This window comes from Psammomys obesus, unplaced genomic scaffold (genome assembly GCF_907164565.1).
Source record: "Psammomys obesus unplaced genomic scaffold, mPsaObe1.curated_primary_1811, whole genome shotgun sequence".
Taxonomy (NCBI): Eukaryota; Metazoa; Chordata; class Mammalia; order Rodentia; family Muridae; genus Psammomys; species Psammomys obesus.
Genome location: NW_026585689.1, coordinates 17159670 through 17172623, shown reverse-complemented (window position 1 = coordinate 17172623; position 12954 = coordinate 17159670). Strand labels below are relative to the sequence as shown.

At 37.9% G+C, this 12954-nt stretch overlaps 1 protein-coding gene across 2 annotated transcripts in view; it reads left to right on the top strand.

The window, feature by feature from the left end:
• The window catches only part of Epha3 (EPH receptor A3), a 350488-nt gene extending 345269 nt beyond the window's left edge, over positions 1-5219 (top strand). For both annotated transcript variants that reach the window (XM_055593082.1, XM_055593075.1), the window contains exon 17: positions 5027-5219. In XM_055593082.1, coding sequence (XP_055449057.1) covers positions 5027-5132 — 106 coding nt within the window. In that variant the 3' untranslated portion in view covers positions 5133-5219. The remainder of the gene's footprint in view (positions 1-5026) is intronic.
• The last annotated feature ends 7735 nt before the right edge of the window (positions 5220-12954 follow it).

Genomic DNA, 12954 nt, shown 5'->3' with positions numbered 1-12954 from the left:
AAAGAAAGAAAAAGAGAGAGAAAGAAAGAAAGAAAGAGAAAGAAAGAAAGAAAGAAAGAAAGAAAGAAAGAAAGAAAGAAAGAAATCCTCATTTAGAAAGAAAAATGGGATGTGCATTGAACTTATGACAGGAGTCTTCCACAAAAGGCATCTGAAAGACTCTACCTAGCAGTGTTTCAAAGCAGACACTAAGACTCATAACCAAACCCTCGGCAGAGTGCAGGGAATCATATGAAAGAAGGGAAGTTAGTATGATATGGAAAGGATAGGAGCTCTACAAGGACCAAATATATCCGGGCACAGGGTCTTTCCTGAGACTGACACTCAACCAAGGACCATCTATGGATATAACCTAGAACTTCTGCTCGGATGTGGCCCGTGGTAGCTCAGTAACCAAGTAGTTTTCCAAAGTAAGGGGAACACGGACTATTTCTAACAGGATCTCAAGGGCAGGCTGTTTGACACCCCCCCCCCCAGGGGAGGAGCAGTCTGTTAGGCCACAGAGGAGGACTTTGCAGTCAGCCCTGAAGATACCTGATAAAACAGGGTCAAATGAAAGGGGAGGAGGTCCTCCCCTATCAGTGGACTTGGAAAGGGGCAGGGAGGAGACCAGGGAGGGAGTGTGGGGTTGGGGAGGGAATGAGGGAGCGGGATACAGCTGGGACACAGAGTTAACAAAATGTAACTAAAAAGAAAAATAAAATTAAAAAAAATAATAAAAACTTAAAGTCAGTAAAAAAAAAAAAAAGAAAAAGAGAGAGAGAGAGAAAGAAAGAAAGAAAGAAAGAAAGAAAGAAAGAAAGAAAGAAAGAAAGAAAGAAAGAAAGAAAGAAAGAAAGAAAGACAGGAAGACAGGAAGACAGGAAGAAAGAAAGAAAAATAAATTAATAAATAAAAATCTTTACTTGGCTAGAGACTTTGACTCTGTCCATTAAGTAATGTCACACAAACCAAAACCTGAGTTCCAGTGCCAGAATTCACATAAAAGCAGAGCACAGAGACACAGGCACACACACACACACACACACACACACACACACCCACACACACACATACTGTCTTTAATTCACTTATGTCCAGGCAGCATTTTTACTTCAAATGCTGTAAAGACCTTTAACTCAACATTTTAAGTTTCCTGCTGCCCTTATGTTTTTATCTTTCGAACTTGTTTACCTCTACCACTATTTTCTTTGTGCTATCGAAGCTCAATTCAGAAATGATCCACTTGACTAAATAACCTTAGAAAATCTCCTAGTCTAGGCAGACACATGGATAGGGCATTGAATTTCTTTCTGTTTTCCTGCTCAGTCCATCAAACCCAATGGAAAGATCAGGAGAGTTTTCCTTTCAAATATATTTTAATTTATTTAGGGATTTTATTGAAATAAAAATTTTAGGGATTTTAATAAAGTGAAATTTAGGGATTTTATTAAAATGAAAGCTATTCAAGTCCCCAGATTTTCACATGAAGCCAGGAACATACTTTTGACAAAAAAATTATTAAAATATTATTTTACAGCATAGGGTAGATTTTAAAAAGACCTAAGTGAGATAGAAGGGGAACACAGGGTTGGACAGAGTGACAGGAACAGTGGAGACAGGAGGGGATTATACTCTTGTAATGAACACAGAACAGAGCAAATGTTACAGATCAGTATGGTGCACCTTTCAATGCCATTTCCTAAGTGCTATGACCCACCCGTTGTGAATGAGTTGAGGATAACATACCAGTTCCTGGTCCTTATCTGGAGCTGCTTTTCAATCTTGAATGATTCTGCTTCTCTTTTGCATAAGATTATCAGAATAACATGAGCCCACAAGGCATGGTATTAAAATTGTAGCAGTTGTTTATAAGAGTATAGAGATGGCAGAATGGTTCAGAGAAAACAAAGAAGTTAAGAAAGTTTCCATTAAAAAAAAAGACAGAGAATAACCAAAAAGAATAATTTACATAGGTTCTCCAAAATCAAATGTAATCCTCTACCTTAAACACAGTTACAGATCTACTTTTAGCTGGCATCACTTTCCTGACCTAGGAGTCTAAAGCATTTTTGTAGATTTCTTTAGGAATGTATTTGAGGACAGCACCTGTAAAGAAGTAACAAGGCATGCACCAAGCCACTTATGGACTCTCAGTAGCTCCTTTTCTTCCTTCCCTTCTTTCTCTTTCTCCTTCTCCTCTTTCTGTTCTTCCTCGTATCCTTCTTCCCACTTATTCAACACAGGGTCTTCCATGTAGCTCTTGTTGTCCTGGAACTCTACGTAGCTCAGGCTGACTTGAACTCAAAGAGATCCCACTGCCTTTACCTCCTAGTCGCTGTGGTTAAAGATGTATATACGCATTGATAGTCTGCAGGGCAGAGCTTTTCAGAAGACCTCTGTGTCAGGCTCCTGACTTGTTCCCTCTTTTCTCCTTCTTCTGATGTCCAGCCTCTTTGCCTTTCTGGATAGGAATTGAGCATTTTAGCAAGAGTCCTCTCTCTTGATTAGTTTCTTTAGGTGTACAGATTTTAGTAGGTTTATTCTACATTATATGTCTATATGAGTGAATATATATCATGTGCATTTTTCTGCTTCTGGGATAGCTCACTCAGGATGATCTTTTCCAGATCCCACCATTTACCTGCAAATTTCATGATTTCCTTGTTTTTTATTGCTAAGTAATATTCCATTGTATAGATATACCACAATTTGTGCATCCATTCCTCCACTGAGAGACATCTGGGCAGTTTCCAGCTTCTGGCTATTACAAATAAGGCTGTTACAAACATGGTTGAGCAAATGTCCTTATTTTGTATTTGAGACTCTTTTGGATATATGCAGATGCTGAAACTTGTGGGCAACCTTTGGGCTGAGTGAAGGGAATCTTAAGAAAGAAGTGGGAAACAGTAAGATCTGGTGAGGACAGGAACTCCACAAGGAGAGCAACAGAACCAAAAAAATCTGAGCACAGAGGTCTTTCCTGAGACTGATACTCCAACCAAGAACTATGCATGGAGATAACCTAAGACCCCTGCACAAATGTAGCCCATGGCAGTTCAGTATCCAATTGGGTTCCATTGTAATAGGAACAGGGACTGTCTCTGACATGAACTGATTGGCCTGGTCTTTAATTTACCTCCCCCTGAGGGGGAAGCAGCATAACCAGAAGATAACAATGCAGCCACTCCTGATGAGACCTAATTGACTAGGATCAGAAGGAAGGAAAAGAAGACCTCCCCTATCAGTGGACTTGGGGAGGGGCATGCATGCAGAGGGAGGAGGAAGGAAGAGATTGGGATGGGAGGAGGGAGGGAACCACAGGGGGGATACAAAGTGAATAAAGTGTAATTAATAAAGAAAAAAAAAGATGTGTATATGTTTTTTTCTGAAGTAAATATAATGTCTCTACTTGAGGGTACTGTCTGTTAGCAAAGGTCAAATAAAATAAGAATGCTGGTTCATAGAGAACTCACCTGCTTTTGAGACATGACAAATAACAAAGCAAGGGAAAAAAATAAATAAGAAATAAATGGCATAATTGATACTAATAAAAAATGAGGTGGGAAATTAAAGAAGAAAAAAATAGGATTTCCAGAGAAGTTGAATTATTTGAGAAAATCAGCAAGTTCTCAGTAGAAAGGAATAGGTTGAGTAAGGACGTGAAACATGCACATATCATAGAATTATGCAAACAAGGAGTAATTCATAAAATACACATATTTATCTATTTTATTGTAAAATTATTTTTCTTACAATATTTATTTTAATGACTAGTTTCTGAGCTTAAACTACCTGTAATTAAAGGTATACTTTTTTTTTTCCAAAGACAACAGAAATTTCAGCTATATATTAGTGTTGTGAGCCATGAATTTAGGGAGACCTGATATCGAGACCTGATATTCATATGTTAAAGAAAGGTCTAATCTTTATTCATGGGGTCGGCATTGTTTTCCCTTAATTGTCTGCCTTGGCATGGCTAGGAATGTAAAGATGACCAACCTGCTCCTATATACTCTCAGCACGGTCAGACTTACATGATACTTCTGTGGCCCCAGAAAGGGTGCTCCAAGATAAACTAAACAGAACATTTCTGTGTCATAAGATATGACACAGAACAACATCACCTCACACTTTTAATGACCAGGAGTCAAAATAGGCCTCAAGATGGTTCTGATTCAGGAAAATAGCAAAAGATTTTAAAAAAAAAGTGTATAATTATCTATTATTGGTTGGGATAATAAATAAAAGCTTAGTTGGTTTGCCATCATATATTTCTACAGTGTTGTCAGCTTTAATAACAGAACATATCATCTCTAATTTTGGAGGCAAGAGTGTAAGAGCAAGCCCTCAACAAACTTGTTCAGGAGGGTCTTTTGATATCTGATAAAACAGGGCCAGACGAAAAGGGAGGAGGTCCTCCCCAATCCGTGGACTTGGAAAGGGGCAGGGAGAAGCTGAGGAAGGGAGGGTGGGATTGGGAGGGAATAAGGAAGTGGGATACAGCTGGGATACAGAGTTAATAAAATCTAACTAATAATAATAAACAATAAAAAAATAGTCTTGACTCTTCTAGCCTCCAATGAACCATGGAATTTTGAGTGACAGTATAACTCAATCCTTGACTCATTTTTTTATGTTTTCTTCATTCCCATGTCTCTTTGTATGGTTCCCCTGCTTCTTGTAAAGAAACATGCACTGGATTTACCATCCATCATTATCTAGAATTCTATTCCCTAATCTTTGCCTTAATTAGATCTCCAAAAGACAGCAATTTTACCTAAAGACCTAGTGTGAAGTTGTGGGTTGACAAAAGAGGTGAGATGCATATTTAACCAACTACAACATCTGTATTCTTACATGAAATAGGCATAGAATAGCCCAAATATAACAGCAAAACAATTTTATTAAAAACGTAAATCAGATAACTATCATGGGAATACATAGTTAAATGATTGTGTCCATTAAAAAATTAAAACTTTCCCTTTCTACAATATACAGAACACCATGATTCTCATCAGGTACTTTCTCCCTGTTTATTTTACAGTGACATGAAAAAGGTTGGCGTTACTGTGGTTGGGCCACAGAAGAAGATCATCAGCAGCATTAAAGCCCTAGAAACACAATCTAAGAATGGTCCCGTTCCAGTGTAAAGTACTAGATGGATTTGAGAAATGGGGAAGATGTGGTATCCTCCTGCAAACAGATGGAGATGAAGAGACACTGGCGAGAGCTCCCAATCTAATAAGACACTCAGTTATAAGTCCAAATGCCTTAAAATTGAATTGAAAATCCCCTTATTTCCCCTATCATTTTACAGATGGGTGGGTGTGTGCATTTTGTTTTGTAATTGCTTTTTTATGTTAATTGATGGGGTCAATTAAAATTCTTCAGCTCAAAATGGAAGAACTAGCTGAGAGCCATTGATCATAAACTATCATGGAAGTAAACCAAGTAAACTAGCAAAATGGACCTGACAGCTTTGTCATGAATGGCCACAGGAAAAAAAAAAAGAAAGAAAAAGACTTGTGATATTTTTATACACAGAAGAAATCTGTAACAGGTATTTTGTTCCTTTAAAAGCAAGCAAAATAGAGGCATTTATACCTCAAACTATCTGGCCATATTTACTACCTTATCACGTTAGTATTCTCTTTTATCTGTTTGAAGCATATAGAGATGAAGTTTGTAGTTGTTTTAAATACTATACATTTTTACTTGTTACCTTCCTTAAGCATACTGTGTAAAAACATGTCTTGATTTTTGGGGGAAAGCGCATATTTATTTTCTTTCTTTGGATGGTTTTTATTGTTTTGTATTTATGCCTTGATGACTTAATTTGAGTTTTGTTACAGCCAAGTGCCAAATGCTATCGCAAATTGTCAACAGTAAGAACCATGTTTAAATCGACCCAGAGAATGATGTGTTCCTAAAACTGTTGAACAATCCACTTATATGAACCAACAAAGTGAAACTCTTTCCCTGTTCATACAGTAATCAAATCATCCCAGCCTGAATTATCCTATTCATTTTTGTCTCTCCATTTATCAGTAACTGTATGCTCCTAATTTAGTGTAAAATACTGGCTTGTATGTAATAGTTTTTTTTTTTTTTTTGTTTTGTTTTTTGTTTTTTTTTTTTTTTACCAGATGTCATACCTTTCTTACTCTGGTGCTTTAAAGACATCAACTCCTTTCATTCATGAAGGAAACTTGTTAGAGCTCCATAACTTTGCAAAACTCGAAAGATCAAAATGAAGTTAGGTGGTTACATTAATTGATAGCAGCCTATTGGTAAATACATCTTACACCACACACACACACACACACACACACACACCACTGACTTTGAAAAGTCTCTTATTATCATTGCTTAAACTTGAAATACTCTTTGTAGAGAATGATGATAACTGAGCTACTTACTCATTTGCATCAATGGGGTGTAGGTCAATTAGTTACACATTTTCATCATCAGTATCAGGTACAGCTATCTTTGAGTCTTCCAGGTCAATGTACCTATTGCAATTTGGGTGCATGATTAGAAGTCCTGAACTTCTGAAGATGTTATTAAACATATCATTCTTGAAATATCATCTCATCTAGCAAAGGAATCCACAACTGCGGGCAAAGCAGAGATGTCTCACTGTGGGGATGTAGCCTTGTTGTTCCCTAAAGGCCAATCTTGAGCATGTTCATAAATATTGAGAAGGACATGCCTAGAGGACATCCAGATGACCATACATGCAGAAGCAATATTTTAGATGCTGACTTTTCTTGCTAATGTTGCCTTTCCATATGTTCAAAAAATGCATGTGTACTAGAATAAGATGGTTAATACAATGCTGCAACAAGTATGTCTATATGCAAAACATGACACTAAAGAAATCTAACTTCCAGTCATAAAGGAAAGCTCCCAAATGGTGATATGTTGTAGATTTAGTATACTAGGGCTTAGGTGTGTGTTTCTTTTTTTCAGATGTGAAATTGTTTCCCAAATTTTGGCAATACTCCTTGTAATCTAGAATTTGTATTGGACTTACAAGAGTATAAACATTTTGGAAACAGGCCAATGAAATTAATCATAAATTTTGCTTATATCTCCTGAAAGCAGCAAGAAAAATATTCTAATGAAGTAATTTACATTTTGGAATATTAGGTCAAAATTTAAATATAATACCTGTACCAGTTTGCTCATAACAGTGTTCAATCTCTTAGGCAATATTCTGGACAACTCAACAACAAAGAATTTCAAAATAAGTAGATGTTGAGAAATGTTGAAACTCTCACATTTATTTTGGCTGGGTTTCTTTTTTATGTTTGAAAGTCGATGTGGTTTAAACAATACGTTGTTCTTCATTTGTCAGTGTTTTTCTACCTGATCATTTATGAATTTCCTTTGTATAACCCCTTCCCTGTACATATGTAAACATAACAATGTACGATTCTGGACTGGGGAGTAGAGGTATTAGAATGCTTAGGGCCATCTCTTTGTACAGGAACTACATTGCCTACCCATAACAATGAGGCTGCCACTCCCTCACAAATCATATATCATATTACCTGATTTGTATCTTAAATTTGATTTATAGATATTATTTATTTCTGGCTACACACCCAGTCTACGCTGTACTAAGTATCTCTCAAGCCATGTATAAAAATGATATGATTGGCAGTATTGTCTACTTTAAACTTGCTTTTTAAAAACATTGTTCATTTAGTTTATGTTGCACAATGTAGATGGCCTCTTACTAATGTAAAGTGATTTCTAGTTGGAACATTTATATTTTTATAATAAACATAATGAAAATATTTTTACAGATTGGAATACAGAAGTGGTCTTTGATGTTTTATTTAAATATAAAATATGTAACTATTTAAATAGGAAGGTAATGAAACATTATCTATGTCATTAAGAATGTGCTTTTAATCCTCTTCATTATGTAACAAAACTCATTTATTCCTCAGTCTTATGCACAATCAGTAAGCAGGGAAAGTCATCGTCATCGGTAATTCCAATCTTCATAGAAAGTTAATATAATAAAATTACTTATCTAGATTAAGCATCTATTTCACAAACACACACACACTTTAGGAGAATGGAAAACTCTTATGATCTCACTCTAGTCAAAAGATTTGGCAGAGGTGGAACCAGAGTTCAAGCCATGTGATCAGGTGTGAGTCTCATGATGTCTTCTTCCCTTCAAGCCCACATTTCTACCAGTTAATTTGAAGCTATGCATTTTTACAAGCAAAAAAAATCCTACTCTAGCTAATTTTAATGTGAGTCAATACTACTCTTCCTATGAAATTACAATTGCTTCTTTATTATCTGAACAGAGATCTCAAAACGTTGCCTGGATGGCAATGAGTATATATTCCTCAGATAGCCAAATACACAGGCCTGTTTGTCCTAGAACGTAGTGTGCAGAAATCATACTTTTTAGAGAAGTTGGACATTTCAGGGTAATTCTTATCCAAAAGAGAAATACGGTTGGTATAAAGAACACCAGGGTATTGTAGGTAGGTCAAATAAAAATGAAAACCAAATAACTAAATTACAAGCTACATGCCAACACCTGATATTTAAGGTAAAATAAACTCCTTGCCATTGTAGTCCATTTAATGAAAATGATTTACATGAAAATGAAAAGTCTTTTAACTCAAAGAAAAGCAAATTCAGGGAATCATAAGAAAGAAGGGGAGTTAGTATGATGAGGAAAGGATAGGAGCTCCACAAGGACCAAACATATCTGGGCACAGGGTCTTTTCTGAGACTGACATGCAACCAAGGACCATGTATGAATGTAACCTAGAACCTCTGCTCAGATGTAGCCTGTGGTAACTCAGTAACCAATTGGTTTCCCATAGTGAGGGGAACAAGGACTATTTCTAACAGGAACTCAATGACTGGCTCTTTGGCCTCCCCACCCCCCCCCCAAGGGAGGAGCAGTCCTGTTAGGCCACAGAGGAGAGCTTTGCAGCCAGTCCTGAAGATACCTGATAAAACAGGATCAGATGAATGGGGAGGAGGTTCCCCCTATCAGTGGACTTGGCAAGGGGCACAGTGGAGATGAGGGAGGGAGGGAGGGACTGGGAGGGAATGAGGGATCTGGACACGGCTGGGATACAGAGTTAATAAAATGTAACTGATAAGAAAAAAATAAAATTTAAAAAAAAAAAAGAAAAGAAAAGCAAATTAAACTAAAAGACCTATGGAGACAGAGTAATTAGGAAGAGATCACAAAACAAAGTAGAAGTGATTTTGCATTTAAGGAGACATGGCATCTCATCATGTTGAGTGGAATAAAAAATAAATTGTAACAGATAAGGAACGTAAAATGTAAGCAAAAATAAAAGAGAGAGAAAATGTTCATTTGTTCTGTAACCATTATTCGATATTATTATGGGAAAAGTGTTTTGTCTGTGAGCTTGCTATGTAGACTATTTTGGCCTAAAACTTACAGTCCTACTGCCTCAGCTTCCCATGTATACCATGTATACCACAGTTGTGTATCACCAAACTGTTAGGCAATTTATTCTTGGGAGTTATAAGTCATTTATTTACCACTTAGAGCAATTTTATGAAGAAATGTTACCTACTTTGAACAGAGGGGTAATTTGAAGCTCAGGATTACCAAGTCAACTTCTTTACAGACATCACTTTTGTATATAAACTCACTTTCAAAGCTAGAGTCTCTTAAATTTAGCAACTTTCAGCCCTAATTTGCAGGTAGCTAACTCCTGTGAGCAACTATCCTTTCACAACTCCAGAGCATGTCTTGTTTCCGGACTTCACCTCAGTTGGTAGCAGGAAAAAAAATGTGCAAAGAAACACTGTAGTAGGGTCATTTTTCTCACATGGTAAACTGTTGACAAGAAATTTTCAGTCTTGCTATATTCACCTCCGTTGAGATTTTCCTAATTATCATGTTACATTTTACTAAAAACAGTTATTTTTTATTTAACTTTTATTAATTACACTTTAATCATTTTGTATCCCCCCATAAGCCCCTCCCTCCTCCCCTCCCAGTCCCACCCTTCCCCTCCTTTCTGCAAACAGTTATTTTTAACCATATATTCTGTTCACTGTTTCCCCTCCCTCAACTCCTCCCAAATCCTTGTCACCTCCGTAAACTTCTGACTCCATGTTTTATCTCTATTACTAAAACAGAGAGACAAATATAAAGAAAAAGGGAGGGGGGATAAAACAAAAAGAACAACTAAGTAACTAACAAAGTAGAGAAAAATAAAAAAGAAACAAAGAAAAAGCAGAATAAATGCAGGAACATGCACACACACACACACAACCCATAAAACACAAAGTTGGAAATCATATTATACAAGCAAAAGACGAGTAAGGTTTAAAAAAATGTACAAAGCAATAGGAGACAAAAAGAAAAATCTCCAAAAGTAACATTGAGTTTGTCTTGTGTTGGACATCTTTTTCTGGGCATGGGTGTCTTAAGTGTGTCTGTATATACAGTAAGACTCCCTTGGGAAAGACCAATTAACAGTTGTTAATTGAAGACAGTTTTTAAATTAAATTTTAATTTTTTTATTCTTTATTAATTGCACTTTATTCACTTTGTACCCCCTTGTGGTTTCCTCCCTCCTCCCATCCCAATCTCTCTCTTCCTCTACCCTCTGCATGCATGCTCCTCCCCAAGTCCACTGATAGAGGAAGTCTTCTATTAATTACAATTTTTTCACTTTGTGTTCCAGCTACAGGCCCCTCCCTCTTCTTCTCCTAATCCCACCCTCTTCATCATCTCCTACTATGCCCTTCTCCAAGTCCACCAATAGGGGAGGTCCTCCTCCCCTTCCATCTGACCCTAGCTTATCCAGTCTCATCAGAACTGGCTGTATTGTCCTCCTCTGTGGCTTGGCAAGGCTGTTCCCCCATCCAGAGGAGGCGGTCAAAGAACTATCCACTGAGTTCAGGTCAAAGACAGTCCCTGTTCCCCTTACTAGAGAATCCACTTGGATACTGAGCTGCAACGGGATGGACATTGGAAGAAGGAGAAAACAGGAAACAGGACATGAGCCTATTACAGAGGGCCTCTGAAAGACTACCCAGCATTGTATAAAAGCAGATAATGAGACTCATAACCAAACTTTGGGCAGGGTGCAGGGAATCTTAGGAAAGAAGGGGGAGATAGTAAGACCTGGAGAGGACAGGAGCCCCACAAGCATAGCAACAGAACCAAAATATCTGGACACAGGGGTCTTTTCTGAGACTGATACTCCAACCAAGGACCAAGGTCCATTCATGGATATAACCTAGAAACCCTGCTCTGATGAAGATATTTTTTGATTGAGCATGGGAGCATGTCTTCACTTCTGTGCAGGCCCTGTGCATACAGTCACAGTCTAAACTGAGACTTTCTTTTTAAAAATTAATTAATTAATTAATTATAATTAATTCACTTTTCTTCCTGGCTGTAGCCCCCTCATTTCCTTCTAGTTCCACTCACCCTCCTTCTTCTCCCCCCTATGCCCCTCCCCTAGTCCACTGATAGGGGAGGAACTCTTCCTCTTCTGTCTGACTCTAGCCTATCAGGTCTCATCTGGGCAGGCTTCATTGTCTTCCTCTGTGGTCTGGCAAGGCTGCACCCCCCAGGGGGGTGTGATCAAAGATCTGGCCACTGAGTTCATGCTAAAGGCAGGCTCTGCTCCCCTTACTAAGGAACCCACTTAGAAACTGAGCAGCCTATGTGCTTCATCTGAGCAGGGGATCTAGGTCCTCTCCATACACGGTCCTTGGTTGGAGTATTGGTCTCTGCAGAACCCCCTGGGCAAGATCATCTTGAGTGAGGTAACCCAAACGCAGAAAAACAAGCATGGTATACACTCACTTATAAGTGGATATTAGCCATATAATGAAAGGATAAACATACTAAAATCTATAGTCCAAAGAAGCTAAACAATAAGAATGACCATAGGGAAGAACCTGAAACCTCATTCAGAAGGACATTGGATAGACATTGGAAGTAGGAAAAGAAGGAAGTAGAAAACAGGACAGGAGCCTTCCACAGAGAGCCTCTGAAAGTCTCTACCCATCGTGGTATTGAAGCAGGTGCTGAAACTCATAGCCAAACTTTGGGCAGAGCACAGGGATTTTTATGAAAAAAGGAGGAGATAAAAGACTTGTAGGGGACAGGAGCTCCACTAGGAGACCAACAGAGCCTAAAAATTTGGAATGGAGACTTTCTTAATTATGCCCTGCACTCTGAGCTTCTTACTATCAACTCTTTCTTCATCTATTGTTCTCCTTTATAGTTGTATTAGTTTGCTTGTTCTGCTACAGCAAAATACAACAGACTGGGAAGTTGGTAAACAATGACATTTGTTTATCTTGGTACTGGAGACTAGAAAGAGCAAAGCTGAGGTCCCATCATCTGACTCTAGTACGTGTTTTCAGAGAACACAAAGGTGTATGCTGTGTCTTTACATGAAGGAAACAAAACTGGGGTTCAGAGAGCCTAAGTTACTCACCTGCAGCATGTGATAACACAAAGTACATATGACTGTTCTCCTCTCTTACTATAAAACCTCTCAAGTAGCAAGGTCTAGATTCTATAGTTTAGTCTGAAGGTTCCCTGAAGGTTTTCTAACCCCAGTGCCAACTATTGTCCATGTTGTAGAATGCAGGCATTGTAGCTGGATAGGATAGGACTGTTGTTTGCGTCCTTCCTGAAAGATTGCATGGTACCTTGTGGTACCATAAAAGACAATCACTCCTGAAGACTGAGCTCAGGTCTTCTGGGTCATTTATCTAAAATTCATGGTGTCTTCAGCAATAGGAACTTACCTTCTGCCTCTGATAGACAAAGAATGATAACAGCAATTACCTATAACGTTTGGGAGGTTCTTTAAAAATACTGACCAACAACTCAAAAAGAGTTTCTCATGTCCAGCATTGGTGTTCTTGTTAGATAGTCTATGGATCTTGAGAAGAATATTGTTAACACAATGG